Genomic DNA, 21,376 nt, shown 5'->3' on the forward strand with positions numbered 1-21,376 from the left:
TGTTAAATTGGAGATCACGACAGCTTTGAAGCCTAAAATTAGGATTAAAGTGAGAAAAGATCTGGGTATCACTTTGCCACACTCACTGAAATTATCCTGTGAACATTATTTTTTCTCACACCTTTCTGTTTTTGTACCCCTAGCTTATCCTGTAATTTTATATTGTCCCTCCTGGTTCTCTCCACAAAATACAGCTCTTCCCATTTCTCTGGGGTCAATTAAATTCGCCTGTGGTCTGGGCACCAAATGCCCCTGTGCTTTAAGACAGTTGACAAAGTGTGCATCGTTCGCAAAATTCTCATATTGGGTCCTGGCAGGTGGTGTGGGAGGAACTTGGGTTGAACTGTGCAGGAGATTAATAAATAAATTAGGTGAAGGATGAGGATGGGAGTCCTGCATTGCTATAGCACCTCCAACCTAGTCCACAAAGCGACTGGCAGAGAGGAGCCGCCAGTATCAAAGATGGCTGCGCCCAGTAACGGGCTGAAGGTCAAAAACACCTCCCCCACCGCCCGATTGACGGGTGAGAGGGAAGGTTACGGAGAAGGGACCGGGAGTACGGGCATCGAGGGCCCGAAGAGTGGCGGAGAGGGAGGGGAAAAAGTGGGAAGTGGAGGGGATGTTCGGGAATAATTTTAAAAACCGAGTGGCTGCGGCAGCTGGAGTGACGTAGCGGGGGCGGGAAGGTGAAAGGTCACAGGAGGAGCACAGACCGCTCATGGCGTCCGGGGTTGTCAAAGCTGTCAGGTTCGGGACGATGGGGTTGTTACTGTGGAACAAGTTTGGGACGGGGGTGAGGGTAAATTTGGAATAAGTATGGGACTGGGGAGAGGTGTTATGGTAGGAGGGGGCGCGGCAGCGGGTGAGGACAGAGTAAACGACCCGGAGTGGGGGAGGGGACTCTGTTATTTCAGATGTTTTATATCTCTGCTAATGGACCCAGTACTCTCAGTTACACTGAAAACTGCTCTTGAATGATAAGAATTGCTACTTTTACTTAACGTTCCATCAAATTTACCAAAATCGCCACAGGCACTAAAAGCTTTCTTAAATCCCAAGATATTCAAGGGGCAATTGGAGAAGCTGAAATAAATTTATTAACTAGCAATAGAGGAAAAAGTACTCAGGAAGCTTGTTGTGGACCAGACCTGGGCAGACAATGGTGGTATTCTTGCTGGACTATTAATCCAGAGACCCAGATAGTGTTATGGGGACCTAGGCTCAAATTCCTGCCATGGCAGATAGTGGAATTTGAGTTCAATACAGTATCTGGAATTAAGAATCTAATGATGACTGTGAATGCATTGTCAATTGTCAGGAACAACCCATCTTGTTCACTAATGTCCTTACCTGCCTGGCCTACAGTGCAACTCCACACCCACAGCAATGTGGGTGACTTTTAACTGCCCAGAGAGCAGTTAGGGATAGGTAATAAATGCTGGCCTAGCCAGTGACACCCTCATCTTGTAAATGAATAAAAAGGAGACCGCCTCAAAATATTTGAAGAAGGTAGCCTAGACCTTAACTTTTCCTTATTTTAAAGGTAGATGTGAACTGCGTGTTGCAGATGTGACACAACTGATAAAATTACTCAATGTTAAGCAAAATACAATTTATTTAAACACTACAGTTAATATACAAACAAAAGAAAGAGGAATATGGAATAACTTAAGTATTGGAAAACTTAACCAAATAACAGATACGGTACATATCACTAATTAAGTGTTCCATGTAGTAATATTCCAAAGACATATCCCTTGGCAAAAAGGTAAATTCAGAAACAATCTTTCTCGCAGGACAAAATAACATTGAGAGGTTTCAGAGAAAGTCGCAGTTAGGAATCATTTACTGAAGCTCCAACTCTTCTGGGACTTGAGCAGCTTCTGACAGCTACAGCTAAACTACTGTAGAGCCTGATTTGTGAGAACTGGCCACTCCCCTTCCATTGTTACAACTGTTTTTAAACAAATCTAAAGGCCTCTTAAACAATTGACTTAGGCCATCTCCTGTCGCCACTTCAGGAACTATGTCTTTACAACCCCTCTTCAAAAAAAACCCAAGACAAAATAACCTTTATAAAGTGACAGTGTCATCACAAACTCGTGGGGCTAAAGACCAATCATGAAGAAGGGTCACCAGACCCATAACATTAGCTCTGATTTCCCTCCACAGATGCTGCCAGATCTCATGAGCTTTTCGAGCAATTCTGTTTTTGTTTGTGTTTGTAAAACATTGAGAGTCGGGATTTTCAGGATCACACCCTGTGATAGTGGTGTACTTTGTTAGGAAAGTTAGAGGAGTTAAATATTATTTAAAGACTGCAGGAAGGTACAGAATAGAGATTTACAAGTTCTTGTCTTTGAATCACAAAGAGCATCCAAGATCAGTAGGTAACAGGAAAGGCAAATGGGACATTCTGATTGGAGTATTTTACTATATAAGACACAGTCAGACCATAGCTAGAATACTATTACAATTTTGGGCCTCATTTCAGGAAAGATATATTGTCTTGGGAGGCAGTCCAGATAAGGTTCATGACACTGATAACAGGCATGGAGGGACTGTCTTCTGAGAAGAGGTTGAGTAGATTGGGTCTGTGGTCACTTGATTACAGAAGAATTAGAAGTCATTTTATTGAAACAGACATGATTCTCTCTGGACTGAACAGGGTTGATGCAGAAATGTGGGTTTCTTCTCACGGGGACAGTATAGGACCAGAGGCATATTTGTAGTATAAGGGTTTGCACGTTTGAATCAGATGAGAAATTTCTGTGGAATTCTTTACCATAGAGGGCTGGATTATTAAGTCTTTTCAAGGTTGTGAGAGATTTTTAATCAGTAAAGAAATCAAGGATTACGGAAAAATTGCAGGAAAGTGGACTTAAGGATTTTCAGATCAGCCATGATGTCGTTGAATGGTGGAGCAGACATGATGGACCGAATAGCTGACCTCTGCACACATGTCTTATGGCTATCCAGAAGAAATGACAACATGCAGTCACCTATTTTAAGCTAAGTGACTGATCAATCTACTTTAAAGACATGCTGTTTGGGAGAAGAAAGTTACCTCAAATGATGTTAAACTCATTGTTTTGTTGTTGTTTGAGGCAGAACAGTTGTCTGAAATCTAAAAGCAGAGGAATCATACTGTTTATCTATTTGAGCCCAGACTGATTATTGTCCTCATTTTTTAGTGAGGTTGAATTCATGTTCCTATTTTGTTTTTCCTAATGGTTTTGTTTCAAGGTTCTTCACAAAGTTTGGGATAATTGGAGGCACTGTGTACATTATTTATGACCAGGACTTATTTGGAAATGGGGAGCGCAGTTTGGAGATACTGAAGACTACGGCAGATGAGCTCCCGGTTGCTATGGATCACTGGGCCAAGTATTTTGGTGTGGAGGTACAGTATATAATCTGAGAAAATATTTGTTTATTCTTTGTCTCCTCTCTCCTGCTCCTGTTTTGATTGAACTGGGTTGCCATTGTTACCAGAAGCCGTCCGTTCCGTTGCCCAAGAAGCTTTACTTCTGGCGTGAGTTCAAAAGTATTGTACAGGGACTCTGTAGTTGGATATGTGTGTGTGCGTGAGTGAAAGAATATGAGAAAAATTGCACCCAAGAAGAGACTGATGCAACTAGCTGGCTTGTTAGAAAATGGCTAGTTGGAAAATGTTAATCCATTCTAAAGGATGTAATAGCAAAACATTTAAAAATACATTATATAATTAAGCCGAGTCAGCTTGACTTCACAAAGGGGAAATCTTTCTGCTCAAATTTATCACCATTAACATCAAGCCAGGGGGATCAGCTCTGGTTCAATGCCAACTGTTGGAGAGCAGACCTGGAGCAACCCTATCATGGAGAAAATTGCCCAGTTATGTGCAGTACATAAAACAGGACAAGCCTACCTAATCAATTACTGCCCATGCAGTCTACTTTCAGTTATCAGTATTGTGATGGAAGATGTCATCAACAGTGCTGTGAAACAGTGCTTGCTTAGCAATAACCTGCTCACTGATGCAGAGTTTAGGTTCAGCCAGGGCCACTGAGCTCCTGGCTTCATTACAGCCTTACTTCAAAGGTGGACAAAGGTGAGGTAACTGTGCCTGCCCTTGACATCGAGGCTTGACTGAGGCATATGGACAGGTTAAGTGAGTGGGCAAGAGCTTGGCATATGGAATATGATTCAGGGAAAGTGTGAGGTTATGCACTTTTCAGCAGGATGAATAGATGAAAATATTGATTATAAAATGTTATTTTTAAAATTCAATCAAGTGGAGAAAGCTGCAACACAGCCTTATGGATTCATGTACATGAATGATAAAAAGCTAGCATATACAAGTTCATTGGTAATAGGAAAGCAAATTCGAATGTTGGCCCTTAATTTTAGAAGGAATGGAGTATAATAATAAGCCTGCCCTTGACTGATTGGGAGCAAGAACTTCAAGCAGAACTGGCATCACTGGAAATTGGGACTAGAGTTTCCGCTTATAAGAATCATACTGAGCGCAAAAGAAGATGTTTGTGGTTGTTGGACGTCAATAACCTTCACTCCAGGACATCTGCAGGAATTTCTCAGGGTAGTGTCCTAATTCCAGCTATATTCAGCTGTTTCATCTTCTATTCCTCATCAGAAGGTCAAAAATGGAAATATTGGTTAATGACTGGACAGTGCCCAGCACATTCATGATGACTGAGATACTGAAGCAGTCCATATGTAAATGTAGCAAGACCTAGACAATATCCAGCTTTGGACTGATAAGTGTGAAGTGATTTACATGCCACACAAGTGCCAGGCAATGATCATCTCCAGTGACAAACAATCTGATCAGTGACATTGCCATCGCTGAAACTTTACTATCAATATTGTGGGGTTACCATTGACCAGAAACTGAATAAGACAAGCTACATAAATACAGAGGTTACAAGAGTAGGTCAGAGGCTATAGCAAATAACTCTCCTCCTGATGCAGCAAATAACTCTCCTCCTGATGCTGCAGTCTCCTCCATTTACAAGGCAGAAATCAGGAGTGTGATTAAATTCCTCAAAATTTCCTGGATGAGTGACAGGTCCAGCAATACTTGAGAGGCTTCACACCATCAGGATAAAGTAGCCCATGTGATTGGCACCACACTGTCAAACATTGACTCCTTCCACTACTGACACTTAGTAGCAGCAATGTGTACCATTTTATAAGATGCTCTGTAGAAATTCACCAAGGCGCCTTCGACTGTACCTTCCAAACCCGTGACCACTACATCTACAAATACAAAGGCAGCAAACAGACGGGAACACTACCAGCAAGTTCTTTTCTAAACAACTCCCCATTCTGTCTTAGAAACATACAGCCAGACTTTCAGTGTCACTGGGTCAAAATCTGGAAACTCCCTTCCTAATGCCATTATGGGTGTACCTACACTATATCGATTGCAGTGGTTCATAAAGGCAGCTCACTACCACCTGCGAGGGCAGTTCGGGATGGCCAGTAACTGCTGCATCAGCCAGTGACTTGCACATGCCATGAGTGAATATAAAAAAAACTAGCATTCCTTGAGAAGGTAACAAGCAGGATTGATAAAGGCAAATCTTTAGGTGTAATATGTTTGGTTTTTCAAAACTCATTCAATAACTTTAATAAGATAAAAGCTTATGATCTTGGGGATAGTATATTGAACAGAGGATTGGCTAACTAATAGAAGACATAATTGGGGATAAGTGTAATTCTACTGAAAATGGCAGCCTGTAATTAGTGGATCTGGCAGAAGTCACATGACACCAGGTTACAGTCCAGCAGGCTTATTTGAAATCACAAGCTTTCATGGTGCTACTGCTTTGTCAGGTAAACTTTCAACTGATATTGGGTGATTTCTGACTTTGTCCACACTAGTCCAACATTAGCACTTCCACAATGTGGATCAGTGCTGAGGATCACAGTTATTTACAACATATATTGATGACCGGAAGGTGGAAGTGAAAGTACTATAGCCAAGTTTGCAGATGACATAAAAATAGATGGAAGAGCATGTTTTAAGAATGACTGAGGCATATGGACAGGTTAAGTGAGTGGGCAAGAGCTTGGCATATGGAATATGATTCAGGGAAAGTGTGAGGTTATGCACTTTTCAGCAGGATGAATAGATGAAAATATTGATTATAAAATGTTATTTTTAAAATTCAATCAAGTGGAGAAAGCTGCAACACAGCCTTATGGATTCATGTACATGAATGATAAAAAGCTAGCATATACAAGTTCATTGGTAATAGGAAAGCAAATTCGAATGTTGGCCCTTAATTTTAGAAGGAATGGAGTATAATAATAGGGAAGTCTTGCTAAAACTATATGAGACATTAGTCATCCCCTTACCTAGAATGCTGTGAACCGTTTTAGTCTCCAGTCTAAGTAAGGATGTACTGGCTTTGTACACAGTGCAAAGAGGGTTCAGTATGGAGAGGCTGTCTTATGAGGAAAGTTTGAGTTGGTCAGGCCTGTATTTATTGGAGGTCAGAGTCGGAAGTGACCTTATTGAAACATACAAGATTCGTGGGGATTTGATGTGGTAGGCGTGGAAAGGTTGTATCCTTTTGTGGGAGACTCTTGCACCAGAGAGAATAATCTCGGGTTGACCGTTTAGGACCATGATGAGGTGGGATTACTACTGAGGGTAGAGAACCTGCAGAATTCTTTACTGCAGAGTTCTGGGTCATTGAGTATGTTCTAGGCTGAGAAAGATAGATTCTTGATCATTAAGGGAATTGATGGTTATGTAGAAAAGGCAGGAGAGCGGAGTTGAAGATTATCAGACCAGTCATGAATCTTGTTGAATAGTGGACCAGGCTCGATTGCCGGAATGGGCTCCTGCTTGTATGTTTTATTGGCATTTCAAACAGCAGTTCAGTCTCTGCCCTGTTAAAGTGTGACTGGAGTGACGTGGTGGACAAACTGGATAAGACAACAGGTTACGCTTCCTTTTGTAAATTGAAGTCCTCAAGTTAACCATGCCTTTAGATTGAGGAGATTTGGTTGGAGTATTTGACTGCTTTCCTGACTGTGATAAATAATTCTTTGAATTGAATTGTGACTGAATTTGAGACTTTCCAGTGTGCATGAATCTGTTACCTTCATCAAAGGAACAAGAGGGCAATGGTCAAAGTCTGTCTGTATTTGTCCACACTAGTCCAATGTTCCTGTGCCCAGTATTTCTTAACCACTATAATAACTTTTTTTAAGAAAACAACTTTTCTGATCAAATCTCCTCAGTCCAAAGCCAAAGTTGTGTTGGGGTTCTATAAAAGGAAAGGAAACCTGTCATCCTTAAATTCCAGTCTAATTAGTGTAGTGTTTCTATCTGAAATTACTTAACAAGCCAACTAGTTGTTAATACCTTCTTGATAACAGTTTTTTGTTTAATACTGTGATGGGATGTGTTCCTCACTGATGAGACCAGTATTAGTCGATCATCCCTAATTGCCCTTGAACTGAGTGGCTTACTGGGCTATTTCCAAAAGCATAAGTGGATAGGTGAGGATTTTATGACTGTTGATGTGGAGCAGCATAGCTTTAATTCCAGATTTATTAATTGAATTTAAATTCTTTGAACTAAATTTCCTTGCTGTGGTTGGATTTGAACCCATGTCCCCAGAATGTTTCTGAAGCTGTGTCAAGGCCCAAAACATCAGCCTTCCTGCTCCTCTGATGCTGCTTGTCCTGCTGTGTCATCCAGCTCCACACCTTGTTATCTCAGTTTGCCCAGAATGTTAGCTTGAGTTATTAGTCCTCTTGCATTCCACTATGCCATTGATGCCCTCAAACATAGATATTTTCAAGTGTTCAAGATAAGAATGGTTGTATATGTGTGTCCTGTGTAAATGTGAGACTGTATGTTTTCTATGTAATTTGAACCAAGGCGATGATGCCTATGCATATATGTTGAGCAGTGATCCATGAATTGTTGAATGTGTGTATGAATGGAACAGCTGTAGCCTGACCTATAATGTCTGACTATTTATATTCTCTTCACAGCTACCAGAGGCTCCCAAGCTGAACGTCCCCGTTAATGAGTACTGGAATACAGGTAAATAATAGATCGGTTAGCTAAATCAGCTGGATGGCAGATTTGCAATGCAGAGTGATGCCACTGTGGATTCAGTTCCTACAGTGGCTGAGGTTTCTGTAACGATCACCCCTTCTCAGCCTCTCTCCCTGTCCTGAGGTATAGTGCCTACCCATTTAAACCTCCACCAGTCATCTCTCTTTAATGAGAGAATAGCCCTATGATCTGGTAAATAAGATGAATAAGTGAAATGTCCAAAGATAAACTTCAATAAAATGTTGCCTAGCTTCATGCCCGCCTTTGAAAAGTCACTTCAAACAGACGCTAAACTGGTGTGAGCCTGGATTTGCAATGATTGAAGGTGACTAGGTTGTGAAGCGGCACTGGGACCCCAGATCCTTCAGCTTTTTTGCAGGAATTACTGGATCTTCAACAGTAGCAGCAATTCTTTATATTCCTCTTTAGTTATAAACACAGTAATTTTATGAAGGATGGTAATTGTTCTCCTGTACATTCTAATAACTAGGGCTAAAGACAAGAATTTTAAATGTTGTGCATTGGAGCCAGAGCTTCGCGGTCTGCTATTTGACATTTTGTTGCACTGACTTAAATCACAAAGGAACATTCACTTTTAAACTTGCAATTAACACTGTGATATTAGGATAATTTTGGACAATGCAACAAGACTTGAATATATTTTTGCACATTTTCAGATTTTCTGTATCGTCAAAAAGTCATCAGAAGTCAAGGCAGCCAATTTCTAGATCATGTCCAGTGAAGTTAGGAATCATTTAGAGTTGAGTTCACACCAAAAGAGCCTCCTTCAGCTCTACTTCATCTCATTCTGTCAGCATTTTTCTTGAATGCTTGTTCCCATGTGTTTACCTTGCACCTACTTACATGCATCTGTGCTATTTGCCACAACTTGCATCTTAAACAGAAGAGCATCCCCATGGTGTTACATGGGAGTACATCAGTCAGTAATTTGATACTGAGCTTTATAAAGAGGTTGGATAGCGGGGCCCCACAGAGAGTGCTAGGAACCTAGACTGAGGAAGGCACGTTTGCCAGCAGCGTGATCCTGAAAATGGTAGATGCATAAGTGGCTAAATTGGGGGAATGGCAAGGCAGGGAAGTTAAATCAATGAAACAGGACTACACAAACTGAGTGTTAAAGAAACAACTTTATTTCCCAGTAGTGGTAGCATTGACAAAGCAACAGTGACTACTGATGCAGAGACGAGGCCGCTGTTTAGAGCAGAATTTGACTGTTCCATGTGTGTGTGAGTGTGAGGGACAGCAGTCTAAGACTGATTATGGAGTTGAGAGTCGTACAAAAAAAATTCCCTGTTCAGGTTTACCCTTCGTACATCTCATGTTCTACTTATGGTTCTGGTGAACCACAAACGTAATAACCAGTGATGAGGTTGGGATGCAGCCCTCAAACCAGTTTTTCTTTTTTTTGTTGAGAGGAAGGATGTTGCCTAGACTTTGAAACTGCGCACGATTGTAGAGCTAACGTCAAGAGAAGTGGTTGTGAGGGCACTCGGGCTGCGATCGAATCTAGGGGAGAATGGTACTTTATGCTACTGACAGACCACAGACTGCTAACCATTGCTGGCAGCAGCATGCCCGCAGAGATGGGCACTGGCTCTGTCAGTCTACTCGTAGGAAATCAGATACATACAGTTGGAGAAGCTCTGACAAGGCAGATGCTTTGCCAGTGCTACCTTTACCGGGAAATAAGGTTGTTTCTGACTGGAACCTGAAAATTATGTACATTTTCCCAGGAATAACCAGGTACCAGTGTCAGAGTGGCAAGTGTGGACCACTACCTGTAATGACTCAGTCTTGAGCCTAGTGGTTGTCTTGGTCCTGAGGGGAAGGGTTTGTCATAAAAACCATCCAGAATTACACCGCTACCTGTCCAGGAGGTGAAAGTTGTTTGTATCAGGTAGATGTTTAATGTGGAGAATGAGCGTTCTTTCCCAAGAAGAAAAGTGCTGGAACAAGTGCGCCTGGAAAATCACAGTCAGACATGAGATTGGCTCCATGTCACCCTGTGATCGTCAGCCAGGCAAAGAGATTTTCACAAACCTGGAAGCAGGCCATAAAGGTCTCACAAGGGGAAGATTCGCTAGGATGGCGACTCAACAAGTTACTCAGCATGTACAGGAACATGCCATATGCAATGACACAATGCTTACCAGTGTCCTTAACTGCCAGCTCAGAACCATAGAAAACGACAATGTTGTTGAGGAGAATACTGAGATACAGGCTACTAGACTAGGAGGGATTGAGGTTCACAAGGAAGAGCTATTAGAAATCCTACAGAGGGTGAAGATAGATGAGTCCCCTGAGCCGGATGGGATTTATCCTCAGACCCTCTGGGAAGCCAGGGAGGAGATTGCTGAGCCTTTGGCATTGATCTTTAACTCGTCATTGTCCACAGGAATAGTGCCAGATGACTGGAGAATAGCAAATGTGGTTCCCTTGTTCAAGAAGGGGAGTAGAGACAACCCTGGTAATTATAGACCAGTGAGCCTTACCTCAGTTGTTGGTAAAGTGTTGGAAAAGGTTATAAGGGATAGGATTTATAATCATCTAGAAAAGAATAAATTGATTAGGGATAGTCAGCGCGGTTTTGTGAAGGGAAGGTCGTGCCTCACAAACCTTATTGAGTTCTTTGAGAAGGTGACCAAACAGGTAGATGAGAGTAAACCGGTTGATGTGGTGTATATGGATTTCAGCAAGACGTTCGATAAGGTTCCCCACAATAGGCTATTGTACAAAATGCGGAGGAATGGGATTGTGGGACATATAGCAGTTTGGGTCGGAAATTGGCTTGCTGAAAGAAGACAGAGGGTGGTAGTTGATGGGAAATGTTCATCCTGGAGACCAGTTACTAGCGGTGTACCACAAGGGTCGGTGTTGGGTCCACTGCTGTTTGTCATTTTTATAAATGACCTGGATGAGGGTGTAGAAGGATGGGTTAGTAAATTTGCAGACGACACTAAGGTCGGTGGAGTTGTGGATAGTGACGAAGGATGCTGTAGGTTGCAGAGAGACATAGATAAGCTGCAGAGCTGGGCTGAGAGGCGGCAAATGGAGTTTAATGCAGACAAGTGTGAGGTGATGCACTTTGGTAGGAGTAACCAGAAGGCAAAGTGCAGGGCTAATGGTAAGATTCTTAGCAGTGTAGATGAGCAGAGAGATCTCGGTGTCCATGTACACAGATCCTTGAAAGTTGCCACCCAGGTTGACGGGGCTATTAAGAAGGCATACAGTGTTTTAGCTTTTATTAATAGAGGGATCGAGTTCCGGAACCAAGAGGTTATGGTGAAGCTGTACAAAACTCTGGTGCGGCTGCACTTGGAGTATTATGTACAGTTCTGGTCACCGCATTATAAGGAGGATGTGGAAGCTTTGGAAAGGGTGCAGAGGAGATTTACTAGGATGTTGCCTGGTATGGAGGGAAGGTCTTACGAGGAAAGGCTGAGGGACTTGAGGCTGTTTTCCTTAGAGAGAAGAAGGTTGAGAGGTGACTTAATTGAAACATATAAAATAATCAGAGGGTTAGATAGGGTGGATAGGGAGAGCCTTTTTCCTAGGATGGTGACGGCGAGCACGAGGGGTGAAAGATATAGGACAGATGTCAGAGGTAGTTTCTTTACTCAGAGTAGTAAGGGAATGGAATGCTTTGCCTGCAACAGTAGTAGATTCACCAAGTTTAGGTACATTTAAGTCATCATTGGACAAGCATGTGGACGTACATGGAATAGTGTAGGTTAGATGGACTTGAGATCGGTATGACAGGTCGGCACAACATCGAGGGCTGAAGGGCCTGTACTGTGCTGTAATGTTCTATGTTCTATGTTTGATTTACAGGGGCCAGAAAAGACCTGAGAGGTGGTACAGTGAAATCAAGAAGGACAGATGGTTAGAAGAGTGGGAACCTCAAGGTTGAGACAATTCCAAAGAGGCGAGACTGTGTTGGCCCAGAATTATAGTGTGAGAAAAATAGATCGCTGTGGTGGTAGTAATTCAAACAGGACTGTTATCATTTACAATGCAGCCTAGGGATGCATTGGCCTGGAGGAGAGTGCGGATCAGCTGGTCACTTCACCTTACCAACAGCGGGAATTACTTCAGAACACCAAGCTAATCCATATGGGACAAGTAGTGCCGATGCAATCATGTGTCTCTGAGCCGTGGTTGGCCACAACACCCAGGGAGAGATAATGGCAGCATCAAAGAAGGCAACAACAGCCAGTCAGAGAGGGAGGTATCTGTGAAACAACAGGAGCTTCTGAAAGTCTAGGGGACTAAACTAGAAAATGTTCCTGAGACAAGAGGATGGTCTTCTAGGAATCACTGACCTACTGAGAGACTGATTATGTCAGTGTAGACTACATAAGTGTGGTTTTCCTTGTCCATTTGTTTTTCTAAATATTCCTGGCAATGTACATATAAGTTACAATGCCTGTATAATAGTAATGATTGGATATATAGCTAAGGGGAATGTTGAAATAAAAGATGCATGGTGTTATGCCTGTAGTTGGGTGTGTACTGCCTCTTTTAAGAGACTGGGTCAGGTGACCTGGCACAGGAGCTATGGACTCAGTCTTAGACTGACTGTCGAGCAGAGAGTCCTACAATAAAGTATTCCCTATTCAAGTCTACCTCATGTTCTAATGAACAACAAACGTAATGTCATGAAAAATGAATTGTATAACAAATGCTAGGGAAATGCCAGCTTTACATGGTTGGAGTAGTCAACTCCAGATGAAGAGTAAGAACAGGTACGTGATATAGATTGATTGCTTGTGCTCTATGACTAGGTGTGACTGGAGAATAAGTCTCTGACTTTTAGATAGAATTCAGAATGATTTGTGTCTTGCCACATTGGACTGTTTAGCCATTGGGTGGAAAAATGTCTCAGAAGTGGAGAGGAGTGTTCTGAAGATTGGATGAGCTCTTTGGATAATTTATAAAGACAATAACAAATAACAGCAGAAAGATGCTAGAAATGCACAGCTCATTTGTCAGTGTCAGTGATTGGTTGATGTTTTGGCTAGAGATACTGGGACTTCCCAACATTGAGCTCTGCTACTCCATGTAGACTGGGCAACTGGGTTAAGTAATGGAATAGTTGTGGCCATGTTACAGTCAGCTGGCAAAAACTTGTACCATGCAGAATACCTCTAGTAAGTTTGCCTGTGCCTGTACCTGTAGGAAGGTACTGTACCGAGCAGAATCTCCAGATTAACCAGCTTTTGTTTAAATTGTTTCGCAGGTGTTGAAGCTACTGCAGGCTTCTTGTCTGCTGCACCTACAAAATGTAACGAATACACTCAGAAAGGCTGGCAGTACATCAAAAGTCTCACCAACAAAACAGAGTAAACATCTCCATCATTACAATAGTTTTTGTTCATGACGACAAACTGTAACAAAATGTAAATAATTACATGATGGTAATAAAATGTATTTGAATTTACATGTCATGCTGTTAGGGAAGGGAGTCACTATTTAATACTCTCAGAAGCTAATGAAAGCTATTTAATGTGTATTTTCTTGTCTGTGTGATTTCTGCAGTCTACTTTCAGATTGCTAATTTGGAGAAAAAGCAAAAGACCCTGGTCTGTCTAGGTAGGATCACTAATACCACTTTATTCTTCACTGTAAAATATTAAAGACAAAGCTCCTAACTGTACTGCTGGAGAGGGTGAGATACATAGCTGGAGTTTGAATAAGTGACCCAGGATCTTTCCCAGATAGAACGGAGGGTTATTGGGAAGAAGTCACGTTTTACCAAACACAAGACCTTTTCAATTAAGTGTAAATGATTAAAGTTCCTACAGTGGTGGTTTTTCTCAGTTTGAATGTACTTACTAGTACTTCTGAAATGTATTTTATTACAAGCATACCATTTACCCACTCAGCTATTGTGTCCACAGCATAGAAAGGTTATTCAACCTATCCCGTCTGCCCAGCTGAATGAACTAGCTGCCCATTCTGATCCTATGTACTGGTATCTGGTCTGTAGCCTTGCAGGTTCTAGGATTTCACGTGTGGATCCAGTTACCTTTTAAATGAGTTGAGGGTTTCCATCTCCACCACCAAACTGGGCAGTGAATTCCAGACTCCCACTGCCCTTTGGTGAAAATGATTTCCCTTCCGTCTCCTCTAATGCATCTTAACACTGTGTGTCCCTAGTAATTGACTGCTACGCTGTGAGAAAAAGGTCTTTCCTGTCCACTCCGTCCAAGTCCTGCATTATTTCACTCACTCAGCTCAAAGGAAAACAACCCTAACCTATCCAAATCTTTTTGCAAACCTGCAATTTTCAAATCCTGGCAGGATTCTTTTAATCTTGTCTGCATGCTCTGAAGCAATGGCATTTTTTTCTATAATGTGGTGACCAGAACTTTCAATGAAACTCCAGCTGTGGCCTAATCGTTGTATAGTTCCCGCATTACATCCTTGCTTTTTGTATTCAATACCTCCGCCAGTGATGGAAAACAGTTCATATGTATGTACCACCTTATTTCAGTGTCCTGCCACAGTTGCGGACCTGTGAATACGTGCTCCAAAATCGCTTATTGCCTCTGCCCCTCTCAATGCCTCGCTGTTTGTTCCCTTGTTTTGTTTGCCATCCCTGAATGCATAACCTTGCGCTTCTAGGGCTTGATTCCATTTGCCACTTTTTCACCCTCTTGACCAAACCATTAATATTTTTCAGTTGTTTGCAAATTTCGTTATCATTGCCTCTCACATTTAAGTTGAAATCATTAAAATATGCCACAAGCAGCGAGAATCCAATACTGCCTAGTAAACACCACTGGAAAATATCTGTTGACCATTATCGTTTGTTCTTGTTGCCGAGATTGGACAGTTTTAGTTACAAAGCAAGATCGGATAGACCGGATTTTGCTGGAGCAGAGGGGATGGATGAGGGTGGAGCAGGGACATGATGGGTATGTATAAAATTCCAAAGTATACATAAGGAGGATCTTTTGACTGGGGACATAGCTTTAAGGTAGAGGCAAAAGATTTAGAAGGGGATTTTGAGGAAAAAATGTTTTCATTCAGAGGGTGATGGAAATCTGGAAATTTACCGGCAAAGGTGGTAGAGGCAGAAATCCACAGTATCTAAGAAGTATTTAGATGTGCAGTTACAAAGCCATGAGATACAAGGCTATGGGCCAAATGCTAAAAATAGAATTAGAAAAGTTAGGTGCTTGTTTTCGACTTGATGGGCTGAAGAGCCTTTTCCTGTCCCGTAGGCCTGTCTCTAAATCAATTTTGGATCAAACTCACCACATTCCCCTGTATCCCAAGGGCTTTAATTTTTCTCAGCAGTCTGCCATTTGGGACCTTGTGAAATGTTTCGCTAAAATGCATGAGAAATATTCACTGCAATATCCTCACCAATCCACCTTGCTGCTTATTCATTAAATTGATTTTTCTTACACCTTTAATTTAAACATCGACAAGATAGATGAATTTCAGAAGTGAAATGTGAATGACTGTTCTTAACGTCAAGGCTGCATTTGACCTACTGTGAAATCAAACTGCCTCAGCAAAACCGGAGTCAGTGGGAATCGGGGAATAACTCTTTGCTGGTTGGGGTCATAACTGGCACAGGAAATTGCTCATAGTTGATCGAGGTCAGTCATTTCATCTCCAGGGCATCTTTCCAGAAGTTCCTCCGTGCTATATCGTAGGGCCAACCATCCGCAGCTACTTCATTAATGATCTTCCCACTTCTGTAAGGTCAGATGTAGGGATATTCACTGATGATTGCACCACGTTCAGCACCGTTCACCTCTCAAATACTGAAGCAGTCCAGGGCCAAATTGATCAAGACCTGGACAATATCCAGGAATGGGATGATAAGTGGCAAGTAATATCCAGGTATGGGACGATGTGTGGCAAGTAATGTTTGAGCTCGGTCATGACAATCTCATACAGGAATGAATTTAACCATCCAATCTTTTATGTTCAATGTCATTACCATCACTGAATCCCCCTAGAGTGAAAGGTAAGACTGGTAAGATTAAGGAACAGTGAATGAATAAAAATATTGAGGTTTCGGTCTAGAATAAAATAATTTTTTTTAGATATTTTGGTTCAATCGAATCTCTTAGTCAATATAAAGAGTGTAGGGGCATTTTTAAGATAGATATCAGGAAGGTAAAGAGGGGATATGAGATAACATTGGCAGGTAAAGTTAAGCATAATCCAAAGAAATTTTACAAACACAGAGAGCAAGAGAGCAACTAGAGAGAGGGTTGGGCCTTTTTAAAGATCAAGGAGGCCATCTTTCTGTTGAACTCTAGGAGCTGGGAGGGATACCAAATGAATATTTTGCATCAGTTTTTACCTGTGGAGAAAGTAATGGACTCTTAAGAATGCAGAGTAATAAACTTTGATGTTTCAAAAATAGTTCACATTTTCGAAGAGGAGTTTCTGGAGGTCTTAAAGGATAAAGAGGTGAATACATTTCTGGGACCTGATCTAATGTATCCCAGAATGTTGTGGGAAGTAAGGAACAAAATCATGTGACCCCCAAGCAAAAATATTTGTGTCATCTGTAACTATAGATGAGGTGCCTGATGACTGGAGGGCGGCTAATGTACCTTTGTTTAAGAAAGGTTGTAAGGAGAGACCAGGGAACTATAGGCCTGTTGAGACTGACATTTGTTGTGGGTAAATTGTTGGAGGTGATTATAAAAGGTAGAATTTATGGACATTTAGAGAGGCAGAAATTGATTAGGGATAGTCAGCATGGTTTTGTGCAAGGAAAATGATGTCTCACAAACTTGATTGACCTTTTTTGAGGACGTTACCAAAAAGTTTGATTTTGGCAAAGCAGTAGACATTGTTTATTTGGATTTCAGTAAAGCCTCTGACACGGTTCTGTATGGTAGACTAATTAGTGAAGTTAGGTCACAAGATTTGGGGTAAGCTTGCCAATTGGATAAAAAAAATTTGGCTTAACAGCAGGAGACGGTAGAGGGTTGCTTTTTGGACTGGAGACTTATGACTAGCAGTGTTCCACAGAGATCGGTTCTGGGTCCTCTTTTGTTTGTCATTTATATGGATGATTTGGGTGAAAATACAGAAAGCAGGGCTAGTAAGTTTGTGGACAACACCAAAATTGGTGGTATCATAGACAGTGAAGAAGGTTTTCTAAGATTACAAAGGGATCTTGATCAAATGCATCAATGGGCTGAAAAATGGCCGATGGAGTTCAATCTGGATAAATGTAAGGGATTGCATTTTGCTGCAACAATTAATGGTAGCGCCTTGGATAGTGTAGAACGGAGGGACCTATGGGTGCAGGTACATCATTCTTTAAAGTTTGCATCACATATAGACAGGGTGGTTAAAAAGGTATTTGGCACACTTAGCTTCGTTGCTCAGTTCTTTGAGTGTAGGAGTTGGGACATTATGTTGAGGTTGTACAGGACAATGATGAGGCCTCTCCTGGAACATTGTCCAGTTCTGGTTGCCCCGTTATTTTGGAGGATATTATCAAGAAAGAGAGTAACTAAAGAGGGAGTTGGGCTTTTTAAAGTTGGAGAGGTTCAGAAGAGATTTACCAGGATGCTGCTGGATGTGGAAGGTTTGAATTTTAAGGAAAGGCTGGATAGGTTGGGACTTCTTTCACTGGAGCATAGGACGTTGAGAGGTGACCTGAAAGAAGTTTATAAAATAATGAGAGGTATAGATTTTGTGGTAGTCGTCTTTTCCTGAGGATGGGGAACATATCTTTAAGGTGACAAGAGGCAGATTTATAAAAGACATGAGGCCATTTTTTTACACAGAAGGTGGTTCGCATGTGGAAAGAATTTCCTGATGAATTGGTAGAAGAGGTTTAAACGACATTTGGACAGATACAGGAATATGAAAGATTTGGAGGGATATGGGGCAGGAGCAGGCAAGTGCAACTGATCTCATTTGCAATTATGTTCGGCATGGACTGGTTGGACTGAAGGGTCTGTTTCCATGCTCTATGACTCTCTGAGTCTATGGAGGTTACTATGGGCCAGAAACTGAACTGGATCTTCCATATAAATGCAGTGGCTGCAAGAGCAGATCAGAGGTTAGCAATATGCTAGAAAATAACTCACCTCCTGACTCCCAAAGCCTGACAATGCTGTACAAGGCATTATGATAGAATACTGCCCACTCACCTGGATGGGTGCAGTGCCAGCAACACTCAAGAAGCTTTACACCATCCAGGACAAGACAGCCACTTGATTGGCAGCATATCCACAAGCATTCTCCAACACCAACACTAACACGGTAGCAGCAGTGTGTACTATTCACAAGATGCACTGCAGAAATTCACCAAAGATTCTTCGACTGAACCTTCTAAATGCATTACTTCAAACACAGAGAAGGACAAAGAGTAGCTGGCGGCATTCTTGGTAATTTGGTTTTATTCTGCTTTGGACCTCTTCAGTTTGATATTGGAAGTCAATGCTGCAAACAGGGCTCGCACACTGACTTGGAGTAACAGGTACCCAGGAACACCAGTAATGCTCCCTCTAAGCTGTGTGATCGCTAGGAAGTCCTGCTTGTACCAGGTGGAATGTCAACACATACCTTCCTTGCCATGCATAGACCTCAGAGATGTGCAAGTATAAGGGCAAATTAAAGCAAGCACTGAACACCACAATCCCTTCCAAGTCCTCACCCTCCTAACTTGGAAATATATTGTTGTTTCTTCACAGCCACTGGGTCAAAATTGTGGCAATCCCTTCCCTAACAGCACTGACAGTCTACCTACATCAGATGGACTGCAGCAGTTCAAGATGTTGCACAATGTTCTGGTATTAGTTACCAACTAACAACCTGCATTCATATATTATCCTCAGTATAATAAAATGTCCAAGGACCTTCATAGGAACTTACAGGCAAATTGTTACTAAGCCAAAGAAGGAGATAGATAGTATGATAGGTGACCACTTGATTGGTCAGAAGTAGGTTTTAAAGTGCTAGTAATTATTGGTACAGAACAGAGGGATTTGGGATGAATCCATGAATCACAGAAACCTAGCACCCAAATTCAGCACATAATTGGGATGGCAAGTCGAACATTGGTCTTTATTCCAAGAGTTGTGGGTGTTTGGAACTCCTCGCCACAGATGGCTGTGGGAGCAGAGTCCTTGTGTGTATTTAATGCTGAGATAAATGGATTCTTGATCAGTCAGGGAAGCAAAGGTTATGGGGAAAGGGCAGGAAAGTGGATGTAAGGAATGTTGGATCAACCATGGTTCTACTGAACAGTGGAGCAGGCTTGAGGGGTTGAATGGCCTACTCCCACTCCTATTTGTATGGTCTTATGATCTTAATAAAGCACAACAGCATCACCATCTCAAGGTTATCTTGGGACAGGCAATAGATGCAGTCTCAGCCGGCATTGCCTACATCGCATTCAAGTTTTTTTAAAAAAGGACAGTAATAGTTTTGTGGATCACAAGGTACTGTTTACTATTGCAGTAATGCAAAGATTGAATTAATTGGAGAGTGGACTGTGATTTTATTATCAATATTTAAAGTAGCAAATCATCACCATGACTCAATATTTTTGAAGCCTTGACTGAAATAGCTGATGGTAAATTGAGCATTTTTAGCTGGTCATAAACGTGGTGTAATCACTGAGTTCAGTATGTCCATCTCACATAAATAGAGGCAGGTTTTATTGAACTTCCTTGGTGGTTGCTTTGATGTTACAGACACATCTATGGATTTGTGATTTTGGTTAAGATTGTGAGAGAAAAATCCATTTTATTGATTCAGGACCCTCTAAACAACTGGGAGATTTGTGTGAAAATTATTTTTCCAAAAGTAGTCTTTAATTCAGTGAATGTGTCAGATATGGCTGAATGGCCTAATGCTCCCACCTTTGAGCCTGAAGGTCATCATTTCAAGTTCCACATGGGCAGAAGGTTCTGTTGTTCCACTGATGAAATGTTGTACTGTTGAGGTGTCACTTGGAGTGTATCAGGAATGCCTTTTCTTTCAAAATCACCCAATATTCTATTAGCTTTTCCTATCAAAATTTGATTCTCCTTTACCCTGGATTAATCCTTTCTTACTCTAGTCAAAAATAGCTTCATTCCAATTTAGAGGTGCTACTTTGTGCTAGTTCCTAGCATTTCTCCACTGTTAGGAAGCAGTGATTATTCTTCTGCATGTATTTTTGCATACTTGACCCATCTCATTCCCAGCACCACTGATAACACAGCATTTTCTGTTCTTAATTCAGATTTCTAGAATCTTGATTTTCTCCTGATGCTCAAGGGCATTGATCAACAATTAAACTTACATTCATATAGCAGCTTTAATGCTATAAATCTTTCCAATACATTGAAATGCAACACAGTTGATAAAAACGAAATGGCAGAGAGAGAGAAAAGAGGGCTACAGAATTTTTAGATTAATTTTTATGTCGATGGGCTGAAGAGTGGCAAATGGAATTTAATTTGGATAAATGTGAGGTATTGCATTTTGGCAAAACAAGACTTACAGAATTTAAAATAGGGCCTCAGACAGTGTTGTAGAACAGAGAGAACAAGGGTTCAGGCATATAATTCTTTGAAGTTAGCATCACATATAGATATGGTGGTTAATTAAGAAGGCATTTAGCATGCTTCTCTTCATTGCTGGGTTCTTCGCGTATAGGAGTTGGGACATTACATTGAGGTTGTACAGTGCATTGGTGAGACCTCTGCTAGTGCATTGTGTCCAGTTCTGGTCTCTGTACTATAGGAAGGGTATTATTAAACTGGAGAGGGTTCAGAAGATATTTACAAGGATGTTGCCGGGAATGGAGGGTTTGAGTTATAAAAACAGGCTGGATAAGCTGGGATTTTTTCCTCTAGAGCTTACGAGGTTGTGCGGTGACCTTAAAGGTTTATAAAATCATGAGGTGTATGGATAAGGTGAATAGCAATCATCCTTTCCCTAGGGTGGGGGATTTCAAGACTAGGAGGCATATTTTTAAGGTGAAAGGAGAAAGACATGAGGGGCAATTTTTTAACATAGGGAATGGTTCGTGTGTGGAATGAACTTCCAGAGGAAATAATGGATGCGGATGCAGATACTACATTTGAAAGACATTTTGATAAGTACACAAATAAGAAATGTTTGGAGGGATATGGGTCAAATGCAAACAGATGGGATTAGTTTAGTTTGGGATTATGGTCGGCATGGACTGGTTGGACTGAAGGGTCTGTTTCTGTGCTGTATGACTCTGACCGTATGATGTGAGTAGGCACTCAATGTCATATTCTGTATTATGACATG

General features: G+C 41.5%; 1 protein-coding gene across 1 annotated transcript; it reads left to right on the forward strand.

Annotated features, from left to right (window-relative positions):
* The first annotated feature begins 675 nt into the window (after positions 1 to 675).
* micos13 (mitochondrial contact site and cristae organizing system subunit 13) lies at positions 676 to 13,550 on the forward strand. The gene is made up of 4 exons (XM_048560119.1): positions 676 to 747; positions 3,247 to 3,403; positions 8,023 to 8,074; positions 13,350 to 13,550. The coding sequence occupies exons 1-4, from the start codon at positions 719 to 721 to the stop codon at positions 13,454 to 13,456; spliced, it is 345 nt and encodes a 114-aa protein (XP_048416076.1). The 5' UTR covers positions 676 to 718; the 3' UTR covers positions 13,457 to 13,550.
* Positions 13,551 to 21,376: the final 7,826 nt, after the last annotated feature.

Source organism: Stegostoma tigrinum, chromosome 30, assembly GCF_030684315.1.
Source record: "Stegostoma tigrinum isolate sSteTig4 chromosome 30, sSteTig4.hap1, whole genome shotgun sequence".
Taxonomy (NCBI): Eukaryota; Metazoa; Chordata; class Chondrichthyes; order Orectolobiformes; family Stegostomatidae; genus Stegostoma; species Stegostoma tigrinum.

What these genes read in the sequence shown, in the direction of transcription:
- micos13 (XM_048560119.1), top strand. Translation starts at nt 719, where the DNA reads ATGGCGTCCGGGGTTGTCAAAGCTGTCAG. An exon ending in GGGGTTGTCAAAGCTGTCAG is followed by an intron (nt 748 to 3,246) that starts GTTCGGGACGAT and finishes TTTTGTTTCAAG; the next exon opens with GTTCTTCACAAAGTTTGGGA. An exon ending in TAATGAGTACTGGAATACAG is followed by an intron (nt 8,075 to 13,349) that starts GTAAATAATAGA and finishes ATTGTTTCGCAG; the next exon opens with GTGTTGAAGCTACTGCAGGC.